At 38.9% G+C, this 21,705-nt stretch overlaps 1 protein-coding gene across 1 annotated transcript in view; it reads left to right on the top strand.

The window, feature by feature from the left end:
- The first annotated feature begins 9,849 nt into the window (after positions 1 to 9,849).
- DNAH7 (dynein axonemal heavy chain 7) overlaps positions 9,850 to 21,705 on the top strand; it is a 250,895-nt gene continuing 239,039 nt past the window's right edge. Inside the window, exons 1-4 of the mRNA XM_040636571.1 lie at positions 9,850 to 10,255; positions 10,389 to 10,471; positions 13,552 to 13,660; positions 14,429 to 14,576. Coding sequence (XP_040492505.1) covers positions 10,123 to 10,255; positions 10,389 to 10,471; positions 13,552 to 13,660; positions 14,429 to 14,576 — 473 coding nt within the window. The 5' untranslated portion in view covers positions 9,850 to 10,122. The remainder of the gene's footprint in view (positions 10,256 to 10,388; positions 10,472 to 13,551; positions 13,661 to 14,428; positions 14,577 to 21,705) is intronic.

Here is a 21,705-nt window from a genome sequence, read left to right on the forward strand (position 1 = left end):
TCCAAGACACCACTAAGATTTTTACCACAGTTGTCTACGGTTTACCAACATATTCTCATATTTTATTGCTTTTATAATAAGGTTACTGAATTTCTGGGTTTAAATTCTGTACTCCATTTCATTCTTTTCTGATGGATAGCATCTATCATATACATATCTTGGGAAAATAACTAACTTAATAAAGGAATTATAAGTTATAGTTACTGGATGCACAGAATACTTGCAAATAAGTTACTGAATTTTTGGGTTTAAATTCTGTGTTCCGTTTCATTCTTTTCTGATGGATAGCATCTGTAATATACATATCTTGGGAAAAATAACTAGCTTAATAAAGGAATCATAAGTTATAATTATTGTATGCACAGAATACTTGAGTATTCTAAATAAAAGAATTGTGAAGATGGGCTAGAAAGGTATTGGGAACAGGAAGCGAGGACTTGGATTATAGTTTTGTCACTAATGCCTCTGTGTGTTATGGCAAGTCACTTACCTCTTTGAGCCCCAATTTCTTTTTTTTTTCCTTCAATTTCTTTTAATATTCTTGCAAGGCAGGTCTGCTAACAATGAATTTGCTCCTATTGGTGAGATTAACAAGCATTATCATGAAAACAATGTGTTCCTTTTTAAAATAATAATTTATTATGTTAGTCACCATACAGTATATCCTTAGTTTTTGATGTAATGTTCCATGATACATTATTTATGTATAACACCAGTGCACCATGCAATACGTGCCCTCCTTAATACACATCACTGGCCTATCCCAGTCCCCCACCCCCTCCCCTCTGAAGCCCTCAGTTTGTTTCCCAGAGTCCACAGTCTCTCGTAGTTCATTCCCCCTTCTACACCCCACTTCATTCTTTTCCTTCCTTCTCCTACCGATCTCCCTGTTATTTCTTATGTTCCATAAATGGAGTGAAACCTTATATGATAAATTGTCTTTCTCTGCTTGACTTATTTCACTTAGCATAGTCTCCTCCAGTCTTGTCCATGTTGCTGCAAATGCTGGGTAATCGTTCTTTCTGATGGCTGAGTAATTTCATTGTATAGATGGACCACATCTTCTTAATCCAGTCGTCTGTTGAAGGGCATCTCGGCTCCTTCCATCCGGTTAGCTATTGTGGACAATGCTGCTATGAACATTGGGGTGCATATGGCCCTTCTCTTCACTATCGCTGTATCTTTGGGGTAAATACCCAGTAGTACAATTGCTGGATCATAGGGTAGCTCAATTTTTAACTTTTAAGGGACCTCCACACTGTTTCCAAGTGGCTGTACCAACCTTGCATTCCTACCAACAGTGAAAGGGATCTATTTCTCACATCCTCTCCAACATTTGTTGTTTCCTGCCTTGTCAATTTTTGCCATTCTAACTGGCGTTAGGTGGCATCTCAAGGTGGTTTTGATTTGAATTTCCCTGATAGCTAATGATTTTGAACATTTTTTCATGTGTCTGTTAGCCATTTGTCTTCATTGGAAAAGAGTGTCTGTTCATATCTTTTGCCCATTTTTTGATTTATTTGTTTCTTGTGTATTGAGTTTGAGTTCTTGTAGACCTTGGATACCAGTCTTCTATCTGTAGTGTCATTTGCAAATATTTTCTCCCATCCGTGCTCTTACCTTAGTTTTTTGACTGTTTCCTTGGCTGTGCAGAAGCTTTTTATCTTGATGAAGTCCCACAAGTTCATTTTTCTTTTGTTTCTCTTGCCTTTTGGAGATGTGTCATGAAAAAGTTGCTGTGGCTGATGTCAGGGTTGCAGCCTATGTTCTCCTCTATGATTTTTGATGGATTCCTGTCTCTCATCGAGGTCTTTCATCACTTTGGAGTTTATCTTTGTGTATGGTGTGAGAGAGTGGTCAAGTTTCATTCTTTTGCATGTAGCTGTCCAATTTTCCAAGCACCATTTATTGAAGAGACTGTCTTTTTTCCACTGATGTTTTTTCACTGCTTTATCAAAGTGTAGTTCCAAAGAGCCGAGGGTCCATTTCTTGATTCTATCTCTGTTCCATTGTGTTCATGTTGTTTTGTGCCAGTACCATTCTATCTTTAGTGTAGCTTGAAATCCGGCAACGTGATGCCCCCAGCTTTGTTTTTCCTTTTCAACAATTCGTTGGCGATTCTGGGCCTTTTCTGTTTCCACACAAATTTAAGGGCTGTTTGTTCCAGTTCTTTGAAAAATGTCATTGGTATTTTGATCAGGATGGCATTGAAAATGTAGATTGCTCTGGGTAGCATAGACATTTTTACTATGTTTATTCTTCTGATCCACGAGCATGGAATATTTTTCCATCTTTTTGTGTCTTCTTCAATGTCTTTCAAGAGTGATTTGTAGTTTCTAGAATATAGGTCCTTTACGTCTCTGGTTAATTCCGAGATAATGTATGATTTTTGGTGCTGTAAATGGATGGATTCTCTAATTTCTTTCTCCAGTCTCATTGTTCGTGTATAGAAATGCAACTGATTTCTGAGCATTGATTTTGTATCCCGCCACATTACTGAATTGCTCTATAAGTTCTAGTAGTTTGGGGGTGGAGTCTTTTGGGTTTTCCATATACAGTATCATGTCATCTGCGAAGAGAGGCAGTTTGGCTTCTTTTGCTGATTGGATACCTTTATCCTTTTTCTTTGTCTGATTGCTGTGCAAGGACTTCAGTACTATGTTGAATAATAATGGCGAGAGGGCATCCTGTCGTGTCCTGATCTTAAGGGGAAGGCTTTCAGCTTTTCCCCATTGAGAATGATATTCGCTGTAGGATTTCATAGAAGGTTTTTATGAAATTGAGGAATGTACCCTCTATCCCTACACTCAAGGGTTTTAATCAGGAAAGGATGCTGTATTTTGTCAAATGATTTTCTGCATCAATTGAGAGGATCCTATCATTCTTGACTCTTTTCTTGTTGATATGATTTACCCTCGATTTGCAGAATGTTGAACCACCCTTGCATCCCAGGGATGAATCCCATTGATCATGATGGATAATCCTTTTAATGTACTGTTGGATTCTATTAGCCAGGATCTTGTTGAGGATTTTGGCCCATATTCATTAGGGAAATCGGTCTGTAATTCTCTTTTTGATGGGGTCCTTGCCTGGTTTGGGGATCAAGCTAATACTGGCCTCATAGAATGAGTTTGTAGTTTTTCCTTCTGTTTCTATTTTTGAAACAGCCTCAGGAGAATAGGTACTATTTCTTCCTGGAATGTTTGGTAGAATTCCCCGGGAATCTTGTCAGGCCTGACTCCTGTTTTTGGGGAGGTTTTGATCACTGCTTCAATCTCTTCATAATTCGGTCTGTTTAAATAATCAATTTCTTCCTGTTTCAGTCTTAGTAGTTTATAGGTTTCCAGGAAGTCATCCATTTCTTCCAGGTTGTTTAATTTATTGGCATAAACTGTTGATAGAAGTTTCTAATGATCCTTCCTATTTCATTGGTGTTGGTTGTGATTCTCCCCTTTCATTCATAATTTTATTAATTTGGGTCCTTTCTCTTCTTTTGAATAAGTTCTTGCCAGTGGCTTATCTATTTATTTATTCTTTCAAAGAACCAGCTTCTAGTTCTGTTGATCTGCTCTACTGTGCTCCTGGTTTCTAATTCATTGATCTCTGCTCTAATCTTGATCACCTGCTTTCTCGCATGGGTTAGGCCTGTTCTTCTCGTTCTAGCTCCAGCTTTTGAGGTGAGAATATAAAAACTGCATTTTAGATTTTTCTATTCTTTTGAGTGATGCTTGGATGTGTATGTATTTTCCCTTTAGGACTGCCTTTGCAGTGTCCCATAGGCTTTTGGACCGTCTTTCATTCTCGTTTGTCTCCATAAATTGTTTAAATTGATTTTTAATTTCCTGGTTTACCCAATCATTCTTGAGAGCAGGATGTTCGTAGTTTCCAAGTGTTTGAGTTTCTTCCAAATTTTTCCTTGTGATTGAGTTCCAGTGTCAAAGCATTTGTGTCTGAGAATATGCAGGAATAATTTCAGTCTTTTGGTATCAGTTGAGACCCATTTTGTGACCCAGTATATGGTCTATTCTGAGAAAGTTCCATGTGCATTCGAAGAAAGTATTCTGTTGTCTCTGGGGTGAGTGTTCTGTATATATCTATGAGGTCCATCTGGTCCAGTGTGTCATTCAAAGCTCTTGTTTCTTTGTTGATTTTCTGCTTAGGTGATCTGTTTATTGCTGAGAGTGGAGTGTTGAGGTCCCCTACTATTAACGTATTATTATCTATATGTCTCTTTATTCTGGTTAAGAGTTGGCTTGTGTATCTAGCTGCTCCCCTGTTGGGGGTATAGGTATTTATAATTGTCATATCCACTTGTTGGATACATCCTTTAAGAATAATATAGTGCCCTTCTGTATCTCTAACTACAGTCTTTAGTTTAAAATCTAATCTGTCTGATATGAGAATTGCTACCCCAGCTTTCTTTTGAGGTCCATTGGCATGAAAAATGGTTTTCCATCCCTTCACTTTCAGTCTGGATGTATCTTTAGGTTCAAAATGAGTCTCTTGTAGACAGCAAATGGATGGGTCATGTCTTTTTATCTGCAAGCCTGTGCCATTTTATGGGAGCATTTGGGCCATTCACATTAAGAGTGATTATTGAGAGATATGATTTTAATGATGTTGTGTTGCCTGTGAAGTCTTTGTTTCTATAGATTGTAAATTTCAGCTCTGTATCACTCTTGGGGCCTTTTTACTTTTATAGAACCCCCCCCCCTTAATATCTCTTATAGGACTGGTTTGGTGGTTCTGAATTTGGTCAGTTTCTGCCGATCCTGGAAGGTCCTTATCTCTCCATCAATTCTGAATGACAGCCTTGCTGGATCAAGGATTCTTGGCTGCACTTTCTTCTCAGATAGAGCTTTGAAAATACCCTGCCAACCCTTCCTAGCCTTCCAGGTCTCTGTAGACAGGTCTGACGTTATTCTGATATTTTTACCTCTGTACATAAGGATTTTCTTCCCCCTGGCCGCTTTCAATATTGTATCCTTGGATCTAATATTTGCTAATTGCACTATGACGTGACGTGGTGTAGGTCTGCTCTCATTGACTTTGTGAGGGGTCCTCTCTGCCTCTTGGACACGAATGCTTGTTTCCTTTGCTAGATTAGGGAAGTTCTCAGCTATAGTTTGTTCAAATGTCTCTTCTAGACCTCTCTCTTTCTCCACCTCCTCGGGGATGCCGATGATTCTGACATTGGAACGTTTCATTGAGTCAGTAATCTCCCGTATTGTACACTCTTGAGATTGGATTTTTTTGAGCCAAGTTTCTGTTTTAACTTTCTCTTCTACCATCCCATCCTCCAATTCACTAATTTGTTCTTCTGCCTCATTTACCCTGGCCGTCAGAGCGTCTAGTTCAGACTGCAATTGAGTCATAGTATTTTTAATTTCTGCCAGATTCGCTCTCATTTCTGCCCTTAGAGATTCTATATTCTCATTAATATTTTTGTTAATTTTTTTTCAAGCCTACACATCATCTTGACCATTGTTCCTCTGAACTCCATTTCTGACAATTTGGTTATATCCATATCCATCATTTCTGTGGCAGAGGCCACAGTCTCTGTCTCCTTTCTTTGCTGAGGGTTTCTTCTCCTCATTCCTATGAGGAGAGGTTGCGGGGTTGCCTGGAGCCCAAAATTTTTGACCAGGACCCAGGCAGTGTGCATTTGTTTTATAGGGACCTTAGGGATGTGGTCTTCTTGATTTTTCAGCCTGCCTTCTGGGGGAGGGGCCTGCCGTGCTGATACTCAGGCAACCCTGTCTGGGTAGAGGCTCCCTGTCCCCTGCGAGGGGGGATGGGGATGGGCACAATGTGAGCTGGTGTTTCCAGGCTTTTGTTCTCTGGTGTGAGCCCCAGTTTCTAAGTCTGAAAATGAAAACAGTTGATTTAATGAAGTTTGAGGAGATGCCTTTTCCAGTGCTAAAATGTGATTTCTTAGATCTTGGCATCCTTTGTCATTATTTTGACTTTAAATTATCATTGTTCTGTGGAAGCGGCAGTTAATAGACATTTTTAACTGATAAAGTGCTAGAAAAGTTAGATTTTACTGCAATAAAATTTACTATCTAGTAATTATGTTGAGTTTAATGCCATAGAGTTACACTCTTGTGATTTCTGGAAGTTGAGTTGAAGTGGAGATTGAATGCAAACACTATTTGTTTGAAACATCTTTTAAAAACTCAGAATAAACTATAAAATCCAGATTGCTTCATGCAGAGATAATTCCTAATAATTTGAAATAAAAGCTTCTTTCTGCTTAAAAATCTTAAATGTAATTTTGCAGATGAATGTCCTTGAACATTTCAAAGTACATGTTAATTATGAACCTGTTTGTATTGATAATGCCAAGATTATCACATCATGTTTTATAAAATAAAATCATAGCATCCTTTTTTTTAGTCCTGCAAAAATCTGTTTTTTAGTTTAAAGACAAAGATTTGAAATAGACATTTTCTCTTTTAAAAATTCAACAAATTTTAAAGCTGAAAAACCAATTGCCATTTGTTTTTTTATGTTACTAGTATACAGGTTTGGAAATAACAAAATTTAAATTTACTTAATATTCAGTGGCTGAGATGAATAATCCTTTCTAACCAGTGAAGCATATAACTGTCTAAAATAATTTTGTTGCCTGATTTAAGCCATATATTGTGTTCTTACTTGACTGTATCTTAGCGTTTTTTTTTAGTATCCTTTTGGATTTTTAGAAATAAAAATATTAGATAAACAATATTTTTAAATGATATTCTAGAAAGTAATCCATTGAGTAAAAAATACTGTCATCGGAATATTAAGGTTTGTGCGTGGCTGACATTTTTTCTAGCAGTAGTTAAGACCTAGAGTGATTTTCATTACAGACCTTCATGCTTCTGGAGGCGATCCCTGCAGTTGAAATCAAGGGCGACTCAGCACTGGCAGTTCCCAGTGTCTGTGAACTGGTGACCAGATGCTATCCTTTCTCACTCATAGCACTCTCACAAATCCTAAATCCCTTATGGAGCAAGAGGAGAGTAGAATGGAAGAGCAGACAGAAGGATGGAAGAGCATTGATTTTTAAGTTGTCTTAGTCTGTTTTCCTATGAAAGAAGAGCTTGAAAAAGAGGATTTGTGTACACTTTATCTGGGAGGTGATCCCAGGAAGCAGAAATAAGAGATTGAGGAGAATAAAAGTAGAAGAAGGAAAAGTCAATCTGAGGATATGTTAGCAAGTTCATTGTCACTTAGGGCAACTGGGGGTGATCGTGCCATCACCTTCTGAGGAGCTTATCGAATGCTTCCTGAAATCGTGTATCTGGTATGATTAGGGGGTAGTATTTATCCATCAGCTCTCATCCCACGTTGGTGGCGCTTGCTCCGGAGGGTGTTACCTTTTACCCACTTCTGGTTACTTGTGTGTGTGTGTGTCCGTGTGTGTGTGTCCGTGCGCACACGCATGCATGTGGGTGCGTGTGCAGAGGGGCTACCTTGAGAGTCCCATTCTGTGGCACTGGAGAAACCCCACAGTAGAAAGCAAAAAACATTTTCTTGAGGTGAGACATGGTCATTCCTACATGAATTGACGCTAGCAGAGAACTGTTCACTACAGCCATGTAGTCCCATCCCATCCCCAAAACTTAGACTAAGCCTTCTTGGAGAGGGAGTGGCTGTGGCCCCTCAGGTGACAAAGATAATTGCAGAGATCCTGCAGGCTGGGAGGTGAGTAAGCCATCTGCTTATGTGCTAACAAGTTTGAGAACTCTCTTTAATACAGAGAGTTGATGTTTCTGACCAAGGAAACAATACGATTAAACTGTGTCCTAGGAAGGTTGTGGTGTCCTGTAGGTCCTAGCATTTTCTCTAAATCGAGGTCCATATCTCCTGTTGCCTGGATTATTTTAAAAAGCCACTAAACTCTTCTCACTGCTGACCCTAGTCTCTTTCTCACATACCTTGTTTAGTGCTGCCAGGACCATTTGTGAAATAATCCTTTGAATGGCCTTGCATGATAAATAAGATAAAAATATACTGTCTCACCCAAACTGAGATGCCATTGAGAGTGGAAGTTCTAATTGTGCTCAGGAAAGATCTATACAGGGGGACTGTCGCAGCAAACTGGGACTCGAGTTTCCCTCAAAGGAGACTGAAATGGCTCTCCATTGCCAAGCAGGCCAGTCAAGCCCCAAACACTTGTGCTCCATAATCTAGCAGCACCCACCTCTCCGGCTCTGCCTCACCCTTGATTTGGGTTCCTACTCACACATAGTTTCTGCAAAGTGGCCTCGCTACTCTCACCTAACCTAGCACTTCTCTACCTTTTCCCTCTCTAGCTCTTCACCTTGTTTATTTTTCATATATATATATATTATACATATTTTCCGGAAATAGCTGTCTGTACCCGCTGGAATGTAAGCTCCCTGAGGGATAGGCTTTGCCCTGTCAATAACTGTAGATCTGGTGCCTCAACGAGAACCCAACACACGGTAGGAGTTCAATAAATTGTGAGTAAGAGAATGGTTATACTTTCTACTTTGGTTGGGTCAAGTCCCTTTACCATCAACCCCAACTTCCTCTCCCAAGCCTGCTGTCCTCAGTTAGCCTCCAAGTCACTGTTCATGATGTTTCCTCTGCTTCAGTAAGCCTATTGCGGTCCTTCTCTGTGAAAATCCAGCTACGCCTTGGGGCTTGGCTTCCATCCTTTCTCCTTTTGAAACTTTCTGTCAGTACTTTGCTCCATACCCTCTCCTGTCCTGGATGAAAGCGTATAGTTTTTAATATTAACTGGACTGTGTGCTTTGTAGGGGCAGAGACATCCTACAAAAAGGATGTCAACTTCTTAAAACAATATGCAACACACAGCGTAATCAATATAAAATATATTCTGATCACGTTCTTTGTGTTTGTACTAAGTCTTCAACATCTAGTATATATTTAATATATTCTCAAACATAAAAATATACTCTTAAACACCTCTCACTTCAGATGAGCCACATGTAAAGCTGTCGGTAGCCGCAGGTGGCTAGTGGGTGCTGTTTTGGACAGCAGCTTTAAAGAATCGAGGATCAGCAGACATAAGGAGCAGCCACTGCCTCTGGCTCTCAGGGAGAGCGCTCAGGGAAGGCACTTGGAAGATCCATCCCATCCCCAAAACTTAGACTAAGCCTTCTTGGAGAGGGAGTGGCTGTGGCCCCTCAGGTGACAAAGATAATTGCAGAGATCCTGCAGGCTGGGAGGTGAGTAAGCCATCTGCTTATGTGCTAACAAGTTTGAGAAGAAGTCTCCCTTTGTGATGTGAGGGGAACTTGCTGGAAGGCTGCCTCTAGGGATGCCAGTGAAACTGGCCGGAGGGTGTCTGCTCCAGGATCAGCCACATTGCACAGGCCCGGAAGGTGCCCGCGGGAAGGACACTGACTCCTGGCAGCCACGCCATGGAGCAACAGGAGAAAAGCGCTGGAACCAGGAAGAAAAGCCCTTCTCTTTCAGGGTCCCTTTAGAACCCTCTAAATGCTGTGCCAGCTGGAGACATGTTTATGGAGTCCTTCTCAGACTAACAAAGCGGGGTAAAAACTGAGGTTCTGATGCTGAGAGGCAATAAATGGGTGGCCGAAGCACGACTCCTACCTGTTTGACAGTTCAAAGTATCCTTCTCAACCGCGCTTCCTCTTGCATAGACGAAGTCCCTACCAGGCCGTTATCCTCTACTCAAAGGAGATAGCCACACTTTGCTCTGAAAAGTACAAGTGTTCCTGTGGCAACTTGAGGGCGCATTAACCTGAATGAGTTGTCACCTTAGGAAGCAGAACATTACAGTTGTCAATAGAACAAAACTGCGATTTCAGGGATAGAGAAGGGTGGGAGAGCCAGTAAGCCCAGCACACTAACTGGGTTCAGATAAATTCCCCAAAGCAGATGTGATGGATAAGTTTTGCCCGCTTTTTAAAGCTTTCTGAGTCTTGTGGGATGCCGCGTTCCCTTCTTTCCTTGCTACAGAGGAAGTCCTCCGAAGGCCAGTGTGGAGAAATGTGAAAGTAGTACAGTAGGTCTTCGAGGGTTTTGGGTAACACGCTTACTTTGTAGTGACCTTCTGTCAAGTGTTTGAGTGAATCGATTGTGACGTTAAGAGTCAATAGTTTTTCTCTTATTTTCATGCAGGATAAGTCAGCCAGCAAAGAAAAATCCAAGACCCCAGGAAGAGTTTTGCCACAGTTGGCTACGGTAATTTACCTATATCCTCTCACTGGATCTTTGTTTGCCCTTTTGAAAATGTGGTTTCAAACTTGTAAATAAGTAACTGAACATGTGATTTTGAATTTTGTACTCCATGTGATTATTATCTGATGGAGACGTTCTACGAGGTGCACAAACTGGGAAGAAGAACAATCTCAGAATAACTGTAAGCTATCATTTCCTAGTATGTCCAGAGGATTTCAGTATTCTGGATAAAGGAATTTCTGAGACGCACCGGCAGCAAGTGTATCAGTGTTGGCGTCAGGAAGTGAGGCCTCCGCGTACAGCTGTGTCACTAATGACTTTAGGATCTGAAAGGTCATTTATCTCTTTGAGCGGCAGCTTCTGAGTTTGAAAATGAGTTTCTTTGAGCTCTGTCATCCAGCACTGAAATGTTATGCCGCAGAAGAGTCCTCTGATCTTGGTATCCTTTCTAAAAGCTATGATGATTATAAATTCTCACTGTCCTATGGTAGAGGCAATTCATAGGCATTTTCAATTGCTAAGTGCTGGGTACGATATACTTCACTGTAATAAATTTTACCAGTAATTTAAATAGTAATTATGCTGAGCTTAATGCCATTGAATTGTGCTCTTGTGACTCCTCGAAGTGGAGCTTAAGTGGAGGTTCAATGCAAACGTTTTTTTTCTGACTGTGATAAAATATACCTAACATAAAATTACCATTTTAACTTTTTAATTGAACCACAGTTCGGTGGCATTAAGTACAGTCACGTGATGGTGCAACCATCACCACCATGCGTCTCCAGAATTCTTTTCGTCTTTGCAAACTGAAACTCTGGACCCATGAAGCAGTATGTCCGCGTTCTCCCCTGTGCCCCCAGCCCATGGTGGCTAGCCTTCTACCTTCCGTAGGGGACTCCTCTAGCTACCTCAGACAAGTGGAGCCATACATTTGTCCTTTGATGTCTGGCTTATTTTACTTAGCATAATGTCGTCAAGATTTATCTAAACATTATTTTTTGAAAGATAATTTAATTTAAAAGCTCCAAACATAGGGCTCCTGGGTGGCTCAGTCGTTAAGCATCTGCCTTTGGCTCAGGTCATGATCCCAGGGTCCTGGGATCGAACCCCGCATCAGACTCCCTGCTCGGCAGAAAGCCTGCTTCTCCCTCTCCCTCTCCCCCTGCTTGTGTTCCCTCTCTCGCTATCTCTCTCTATCAAATAAATAAAATCTTAAAAAAAAAAAAAAAAAAGCTCCAAACAAGTACACAAATGAATTTGTGTAGCTTTTTGTAAAGAAGGTTCCTGATAATTTAAAATGGATGAAATTTTTTCCCTTGGAAAACTTGAATTAATATTCTTAAGTGAATTACCTTGAACATTACAAATTTTAATTAAAAATGTTTCTAAAGGGGCACCTGGGTGGCTCAGGACAGATAAGCATATGCCTTTGGCTCAGGTCATGATCCCAGGGTCCTGGGATGAAGCCCTGCATTGGGCTCCCTGCTCAGCGGGGAGCCTGCTTCTCCCTCTCCCTCTGATCCCCCTCCCGCCGCTTGTGCTCTCTGGCTTTCTCTCTCTCTCTCAAATAAATGAAACCTTTAAAAAATATGTTTTTATGGATAATGCCAGTTTATCATGCCAAGTTCTGCAAAACAGAGCCATAGAATGTTTTCCCTAGTTCTACAAAATCAATTTAAAAATTTCCAGTTTAAAAAGATAAGACTTGAAATAAAATAGTCATTTTCTTTTGAAAACTTAACAAATTTTAAAACAGAAAAAAAATTGTCCTTATTGTGTCTTGTTAGTATATGAGTTTAGAAATATAAACCTAAATTTTTTTACTTTTCTGTGGTTGAGTTGTATAATAATCCTTTCCTATTGGTGGCATCTAATAGTCTACAATGTTTTTGTTGGCTGCTTTAAACCTGGTTTTATGTTCATATGTTATCATAATTTTTTTCAGCATTCTTTGAGTTTTATGTATTATGAAGGAAATAATACTTTTAAGAGATGTTTTAAAAATCTATTGATTAAAAAATAGCAAAGTATTTTCACCTGAATATTAAGGTTTGCACTTGGGTGACATTTTTCCAGCAGTAGTTAAGACCTAGAGTGATTTTCATTACAGACCTTCATGCTTCTGGAGGTGATCCCTGTAGTTGAAATCAAGGGTGACTCAGCACTGGCGGTCTCAGCGGGTGACCCGCTTCTCACCCTTTCTGCACAGCTTACTCGTAGGGCTCCCACAAGTCCTAAATCCTTTATGGAGCAAGATGAGAGTACAGAAACAGAAGGGCAGACAGAAGGATGGAAGAACATTGATTTTTAAGTTGTCTTAGCTTGCTTTCCTGTGAAAGAAGAGCCTGAAATGAGGACTTGTGTACAGTAAGTTTATTTGAATAAAAGAAGAGTAAAAGGAGTAAAAGATTGGAGAGAGTAAAACTACGAAGAAGAAGCCAGTGCAAGTATGAGCTATCAAGTTGGTCTGGATCCGAATGGAGGACACAGACTCAGTTGTCAGGAAAAAGTAATACTACTTTAAAATTGACCCATCTGTCCTGGGATCGAGCTATTGGGCTCTGGGCTCAGCAGGGAGTCTGCTTCTCCCTTACCCTCTCCCTCTGTGATCTTTCTCGCTCTCACTCTCAAATAAAGTATTTAAAAAAATTTTTAAAAAAATCCACCCATCTGGGTTTATTGAAGAGTCATAGGTCCCAGCAGCAATGTGTTCTGGTATTACAATAATTGGCTTGAGCTAATTTTTGTTGTCTTTTTAGAAGACTTAGGTATTTTCCTGTCTGCCGCAGTCCCCACCACCCTCTATTGTTTCCCAGCCCTGAAGCTGAGTGCCAATAAGCTATCATCACTAGCCTTCCTCCCTCTTGTATGATATCTACCTGGCTCTTGTAAGTATAAGAATTTATGAACCCTACCTTAAGCCATGGAATAAATTTGTGAGTGGCCAGAGTAAACCTGGAGCTGCTTAGAGCTATGAGAACAGAAAGATCTGGGATTGGAATGCAGAGAAGCTCATTAGCATTGGAGACCAGCTACGTGTTCCTCTCATTAAAATGGAAGGCTTAAAAATCACTTGCCAATATTTGAAGGGGTGTAGGCTCTCTGGAATGAACACCCCAGTGTTAGGTAACAGATGCCCACATCAAACTAGCAGTAGAGCCTTTGGTAATGTCTCACAAATGTCACACACCACAGCCATTCACAGGCTTGAATAAGATTTATGTTGAGTATGGCTTCTTTCCAGATGTCCTGATTTGTTTGAGAAAATGTCTGTGTTTATCAACACTCATGCATCTCATGAAAAAAGGTTTTTTTTCCCCCCCGATCTTGTTTTATTAATGCTGTTTAAATTTCATATTTCAGGTGAGTACAAAGCCCCAGTGGCAGCAGGCAGCTCCTTTGTTCCATTTGAATATAAAACAGGACGACGAGATTCCAGAACCGTTTAGTGTTAAAAACGAACAGTCATATGGTAAGAACTTTATTCCATCTTAAATTTAAGGAAATTTTCAAGAGGAAAAAAAAAATCATTACAACATTTAGTTGAGAGTAGTGAAATTGTAAAACTGAAATGATATATGTATCAAGTAGAAAAATTTATCCCAAATGTTTTCCCTCCTAAAATAATTGATTCCAGTTCTTAATTATTTCAGGCTGTTGTAAATGCTATAAAAGGTGCTATTTTAAGAATTGGGGGGCATTTATATTAAAACTTTGATTTATTGTAGTCAGAATTCTCTACAACAGACTAACAAGTTTTTTTCTAAGAGGGATTTTAATAAGTTGTAAATATTGCTTCCAAATTAGTCATTTTAATATTTTTTACTTTTCATTTTTTTGACTCATCAGATTGATTACATTGAATATTAACATTTTTTCATCATGGTTCTTTAAATTTTGAGAGTTTTGTATTCTGTTTTTAATCATAATTTTAATCTTCATTTTAAGAAGGTTCTATGCAAATTAATTGAAAATTAGAGTTTATTAGCATATTAATCAAAATATAAATTAAATTAATTAAATATTCTTGAAATAGTCAGAGGTTTCTATTACAATATAAAACAAGAGTAGTTTAACTTCCTGATACTGAAAGAAAATTAATTTTACCTGTGGTTACTTGAGAACTTAAAGTGTGTAGTTTTTCTTGAAAGGTGTTTTAGCATTTTATTCTAACCACTTACATGTTTTAGCTTACCTTTTAGATAACTAACTCATGCTTTTTTTAAAAAAAAAATTCAAGCTGAATACCTAGAACACTTTGGAAAAAAGAGCAAAATAGTGGACCAAATTGAGGATAGTTATGCTGGACCATCTACTTCTAAAACCAAGAACAAATCTCTACATAAAGAACGAGAAAACTTCAGAAGCACTCTTGTTAACGTCCTTATGTAAGTTCCGTAAGCTAACCAGTGTGTGTTACCCTCCTTAGAGCCTCGGGGAACTTTCTATCTAAAAGTATACCAATTCTGTGCATCTCTAAGAATGCCTTAAAGCCTTGTTGGAGTGAGGTCAGGGTACAAATAAAGAATGAAAGATGGAGCTTCACCCTGTTAAATGTGTCCCTCTTTGAAATACCACGAGCTGAAGAGGTACTGGTGTTAATCCTGAGGGTGGCTGGGAGAGCAGAATGTCTGGGGGTTCTGGTTGTGGCCGCTGTGGCTGGTGGAAGATATGGGGCAGTTTTTTCCCCCCATCTCATCAGCTCGGCTGATGTGGCAGCTTCTCTGGCTTTGGGGGGGTCTCCTTGTCTAGAAAAAGAAGGAACTGGGTGAAGCGATCAGCAGTGTGAGCAGGGCCAGGCTTGCCTGATGTGAGCTGTAGGTCCAGTTATGAAGAGCAGTGCAGACGCAGGTCACTAATTCTTCTGCACCCTTTTCCTCACTGCTTCATGCTGGTTGCTGGTACACTCTTTATGGCTCTCAAAGCCCACATGTGGCTATCTGTGGATGTAATTTCATGACCTGGTGCAGTAAGTAACTCGCCCACAGAACCCTGTCTTCTGGTCCCCTGTGGGGCTTTACGGGCCCCATGGCCATCTTGAAGGGAGGACGGTGGGTGGTCTGTGCTTACAAAGGGCAAGGGGATTTTGTGGGAGCCTGTGCAGCCGGACTGTGGGTGTGAGCCTCTGCTGGAGTGGTTTAGAGTTTACCTTTACCAGTCGCCACTTGAATCTTACCGGCTTGGCCCACTAGCATTGCTTTTTTGGATTAAGCACTCTCACATCCCACAAACAATGTAAAATTCAAACCCAAAACTGTGGGCCAGGTAGGCCTCTACTTACAAAGCCTCAGAAGCAACTTCTTCCTCTACCCAGAAATCTGGCGAAGACACATGATCTTTCTTGACACAACTTCCTGTGCTTGTCATTTCTAGTCCTCCTCTGGGTGGGAGTAGAGCCCGTCTTGGGTTTTAGCTTCACACAGGGGTTCTCACTTTGAATTCTCCATTTCACTCAGTCCTACTCAGAGCCTGACCTCCCGATTCACACAGGCATTAATGGCCATGGCCCTGGGCCCCAGAAGGGTAGCCAGACCTCAGGTTTTTGGTGATTACCATTCCTTTTTTTTTTTTTTTTTTTCTGAGTATTTCCTTTCTTTTTTTGTGAACTCAGCTATGCATTCAAAATGAATGTGTCCTATTATCCAGTATTTAAAAAATGGTGTTGGTTTTTCAGATTATCTTTGTTGTTGTATCATAAGAAACAGTAGTCTCCCTTAGGCATTTTATGTCATTTTTTAGTTACGCCTTTTATAAATAGGCTATGGATGGATATATTGAAATTCAGTCTTAGAGTTTCTATACTTTAATAGAACATCCAATCCCATTTACAGTTGTTCGTATTTCTTATATATGTGTGCTTCTACCAACTTATTTGGTACTTTCTATTTACTATATGTTGCTTTTGCTTATTTTTTCTTTTTTCTGCTTTCTATTGAATCAAATTTTCTCTCTTTCTCCCTTCTTTCTATTGGCTTAAAAGCTATCAAACATCTCTATTCTTTTAGTGGTTACCATAATATTTAAAGCCACATATTGTAATTAATACTTTTTAAAGTTTAAAATTCAATTTTTATCCGTCTTCCCCCCTGAATAACACAAAGAGATCTTGGACTGCTCTCACTTAGCTCTGAACTTCCCTTTGCATTTTCCACATGATCATTCTTCGTTTTGTTTCTGCCAATATTTCCATAATATTTTTGTTCTACCAAGTCCTTAAATTCCTCATACTTCTTTTTTTCCTAAGTTAATGCGTAGGTTTACTAATGTGTTTTCTAATTCTTTAGAAAATTGTCTTTGTGTTCCACTCTTCACTTCCGTGTGCATTTTCTTTTTTGCTGAAGTTCATCCTCCAGTGGTTGTTTCAGTGAGGATCTATGAGGAGGAAAGTTGAGATTTTCATCTCTGTAAAGTTCTCTGCTTTGTCCTTACTCTTGAATTAATGGCTAAGCTGGCTACAAAATTAAATGATCATCATAATTTTTACCTTACATCTGAAAATATCAAATTGAAAAATATTAACCATTATTTTTTGGCATATATTATTTTCTCCCAGCTTTATTAAGGTATAATTGACAATATTTTTTAAGATTTTATTTACTTATTTGATAGAGAGAGAGAGAGAGAGAGCACCATCAGAGGGAGCGGCAGGCAGAGGGAGAGGGAGAAGCAGGCTCTCCGCAGAGGAGGGAGCCCGATGCGGGCGGGACTCGATCCCAGGGCCCTGGGATCATGACCCGAGCTGAAGGCAGACACTTAGCTGACTGAGCCATTCAGGTGACCCGAACAATAAAATAAGAATGTATTTCAAGTTTATGATGTGAGAGTATATGTATATATTGTGAAAGGATTTCCACAATCAAGTTCATTAACACATCCATCACTTCACATCTTTAGCATTTTTTTTTTTTTTAAGAACGCCTAGGTTGTACTCTTAGCACATTTCAATCATACAATATGGTACCATCAACTGTAGCCACCACGGCGCGCATTACTGCTGATGAGAAGCCTACGTCACTCTATTTGTCATTACTTTATTTGCAGTCTGTATTTGTACTCTGTCAACTTGTCTTTTTTTTTTTTCCTGAACATCTTATTTTCAAAGCCTTCTGGATATGCTTAAACAGCTTTACTGAGCTATAATTTACATATCATGAAATTCATCCAGGTTAAATGTACAATTGAATGACTTTCAGTAAATCTCTGGTTGTGCAACCTTAACCAAAATCTAGGTTTAGGATACTTCTATTATCTGTGAAAGATTATGGCCATTTCAATTAATTCTCTCTGCCACTGGCTGCCCCAGCCGGTCATTGATCTGTGTTCTGTTTTTATTGTTTTGTCTTTTCTAAAATTTCATATAAATGGAATCATACAGTATGTTTTTAAAATCCTTTCGTTTTGTTTATTGTTTCTGGTTTGGGGCTATTTGAAAATGCTGCTGTGAACACTTGAATGCCAGTCTTTTTGTGGATATGTGTTTTCATTTCTCCTGGGGAGATGCCAAAGTGTAGAAATGCTCGATTGTGTAGTAGGATATGTTTAATTTTCAAAGACTTTGCTAAACTGTTTTCCAAGTGACTATACCATTTTACATTCCCACAAGCAGTGTAAGAAGAGGTTTCTAGTTTTTCCACCTCCTTGCCCACACTTTGGCTAGAATAGGCAAAACAAAACAAAAACCATCCTAGTAGATGTGTTATCTCATTATGGCTTTAAGTTGTATATCCCTAATGGCTAATGATGATAGGTGTCTTTTCTGGTGGTTGTTTGACATTCATATAACTTCTTTGAAGTGTCTGTTTAAATGTCTTGCCCATTTTTAAATGAGGTTATCTTTTTATTAATACAGTCTATGAGTTCTTGATATATTACCTATACAAGTCTTTTTTTCAGATTTATCTTTTGCAAATATTCTCTTCCAGTCTGTGGCTTATCCCTTCATTTTCTTAATGGTATTTTTTGGAAAGTAAAAGCTTTAAATTTTAAAGAAGCTCAGTTTATCAGTTTTTTCTTTTGTTGATGCTTTTGGAGTCATATCTAAGAATCCTTTCCTATCACAAGATTTTCTCCCGTGTTTTCTTAGAAGGTTATAGTTTTAGCTCTTATATTTATGTACATGATTTAGTTTAATGGCGTATCTAGGTATGAGCTAAGGTTGAGGTTTGATTTTTTTCCATATAGATATCCAAATGTTTCAGCCCCCTTTGTTAAAAGACTATCCCCATTGAATTACCTCAGCACCTTTGTCAAAAATCATTTGAATATATAAGGAGTTCTATTTCTGTTCCCTTGGTCTATGTGTCCATCTTTACATCACTACCGTGCTGTCTTGATCACTCGAGCTTTATTGTCAAGTTTGAAATTAGATAGTTTATATCCACAACATTTATTATCCATTTTCAAAACTGTTTTGGCTATCCTAGGTATTTTGCATTTTCATACGTATTTCATTTGCATATTTCATACGAAGGACTAGCTTGTCAGTTTCTGCAAAAACAAACACAAACCTAGGGGCGCCTGGGTGGCACAGCGGTTGAGCGTCTGCCTTCAGCTCAGGGCGTGATCCCGGCGTTCTGGGATTGAGCCCCACATCAGGCTCCTCCGCTATGAGCCTGCTTCTTCCTCTCCCACTCCCCCTGCTTGTGTTCCCTCTCTCGATGGCTGTCTCTATCTCTGTCGAATAAATAAATAAATAAATAAATCTTAAAAAAAAAAAAACAAAAAACAAACACAAACCTAGGATTCAGTAGCCAATTGCATTGAATCTGTAGGTCAATTTTGGGATAATTGCCATTTCAATAATATTGAGTCTTCTGGCCCATAAACATGTTATTTCTCTTCATTTATTTAGTTTTTATTTACTTGCTCTTAGCAGCGTCTTGTATTTTTAGTGTATAATCTTGTACTTCTCTTAAAAATTTTAAGTATTTTTTGATGTGAATTATTTAATTTTCTCATTGCTCTTTGCCAATATATAGAAAAATCAATTGATTTTTACTTATGAATCTCACATCCTAAGACCTTACTGAAACTTGCCTACCAATTCTGAAGGTTTTTAAAAGATTCCATGGAAATTCCTGTATATACAATTATGTTGTCTGCAAGTATCGTTTTACTTCATTTCTGATGCTTTTCATTTTTCTCACTTCCCATTTTGCACTTGTGTTAGGTTCTTCAATAAATTGTTGAATAGAATTGGAGTTAGTGGACTTGCCAGTCTTAGTGAAACATTCAGTCTTTCACGTTTATGTAGGATGTTAGCTGTAGGTTTTTAAGATACCCATTGTCAGGTTGAAAAAGATCACTTCTTTTCCTAGTTGGTTGAGAGATGTTAGCATAAATGAGTGCTGGATTTTTGTCAAATGATTTTTCAGTGTCCCTTGAAATGAGAATTAAGTTTTTATCTTTTAATCTTTTAATATAGTATATTACATTAATTGCTTTTCATGTTAAAGCTTGCATTCCTTTCGCTTTGTCACTATAATCATTTTTGTATGTTGCTGGATTTGATTTCCTAATATTTTAAGAATTTTCAAGTCTATATTAATGAATGATATGGATCTGTACTTTTGTCCAGCTTTAGGTCTCAAAATGAGTTGGGGAATGTTTTTACCTCCTTTGTTTTCTGAATGGGTTTAGGTAGCATTAGTATTATTTCCTCCTTCTTTGATAGAACTTTTTTTTAAGTAGGCTCCATGCCTCCATGGTGAGCATGGAGACCAATGTGGGGCTTGAACTCAAAACCCTGAGATCAAGACCTGAACTGAGAATAAGAGTTGGATGCTTAACCAGCTGAGCTACCCAGGGGTCCCAGGATAGCTCTTTTTGAAGCCATCTGGACCTGAAGTTTTCTTTTTGGGATTATTAACTACTAATCCAGTTAGTTAACTTGATATCTATCTATTCAGATTTTCTCTCTTCTTGAGTCATGTTTTGTATTTTTGCTTTTTAGGAATCTCTTTTGGCTTAAGTTGTCTAATTTGCTGGTGTAAAGTTCAGATAATTTCCTTATTTTCAGCCATTTTACTCATTTTCTCCTTTAGCATCTGGTGACTACAAGACCAAAGCCTTTTCTAGGGATCTCCTAGGTGGATTGGTTGCTTTCTTGCATGAGTTATGGGCTATGGTGTTTTCGACCTCGCTTTATCTGTCCTCTCTCTTCTTTTCATGTTCCAGAAATTTGTTGAAGTATCTCCTCAGCTGATGACCCTCTAGTCTCTTTACAATCATTGGTTAAAATTACTACCGTGTTCACAAGGAAACTTGAAAAAAGGATGTTTTTGCTACCATCTTGACTCAAAAGCACGATTGATTTAATAAAGAGAAAAATCAATATAGTTTTTTCATTTTCAGGAAATAAGGCACACTGTATTTTTTCTTCAGTGAGGTAGAGTGTCTCCTATACTGATTTATTTCTGAAAGGATATTGTCCTGCTGGAAAGAGCATGGCAGTTTGGAAGCACATATGGATGGGCAAATTCTTATTTTTTGTACTTAATTAACTACATGACAAAGGGGAAGTTACTGAATCTGGCATTCAGTTTCTCATCTGTGAAGTGGGAATAATTCTGTCTCCTCTAACAATAGGTGTGAGGATTGGAGATAAATGTATGTGAAACTATTGAGGGAGGGCCTAACTAGGTGATCAATAAAAAAAGTGTTTATCATTATTGTTTCCAGCAGGCAGAATCTTTGCCCGTAGCCACAGAACAATTGAATCCTAGAGTTTTAAAGCTGAAAGGATCTTCACGATGACCGCAAAAACTTGTGCAGCTGCCCCCACAGCCCCCAACCTTTTCCCTCCTCCCCCACCCTGACCTTGCAGCCCTCTTTTAGGCAGGTGTTACTCACACAGAGGATGAAGCTTGTTAGGTTCTCTGGGTTCAGCAAGGTAAATAACACGAGCATTTCTGCCGTTAAAAACCCCCAACAACCCAGTTCTAAGGGTCATACACTGCAGGGCGGCAGAATCTGCACATTAGTAAGGCTTTACAATCAAAACAACGAGAAGACTACTTTCGTAGTTGGAATAGTCAACTCTTCTCACTCCAGCTACAGAATACCTTGAAGATCTTCCACCGCTCCTTTTATATCTATATCCCCTCATTTGAGAAATGTTTATTGAGCACCTACTATGTATTGATGAATTAAACTGAGACATTACCTGAGATACTGCATTGGCTCTTTTCCCTGTTCCATATAATTAAAAAGAGTGATTGTAAAGTTCACAAAATATTTGATTCCTGGGTTTGCAAAAGACCAAATAATTTAGAAGGTGCATGCTGGAACCTATCTTAGGAAGGTATCTCAGGTATTCAATAAACCTCCAGTCTTCCCTCACTGGACGGTATGTGGGAGGGACTGTTTTATTATACAGCGTCACTGACCTGTATCCATCCCAGATGGAGTCGGGATCCAGAGCATCATATATTCGGTGATAAAGAAGTTAAAGCTATGCCAGAACAACTTATTTTTCATGAAGGTGTGACCTATGTCCTTCTCCACAGTGGTGCCTCA

This window comes from Ursus maritimus, unplaced genomic scaffold (genome assembly GCF_017311325.1).
Source record: "Ursus maritimus isolate PB19 unplaced genomic scaffold, ASM1731132v1 scaffold_1, whole genome shotgun sequence".
Classification (NCBI taxonomy): domain Eukaryota; kingdom Metazoa; phylum Chordata; class Mammalia; order Carnivora; family Ursidae; genus Ursus; species Ursus maritimus.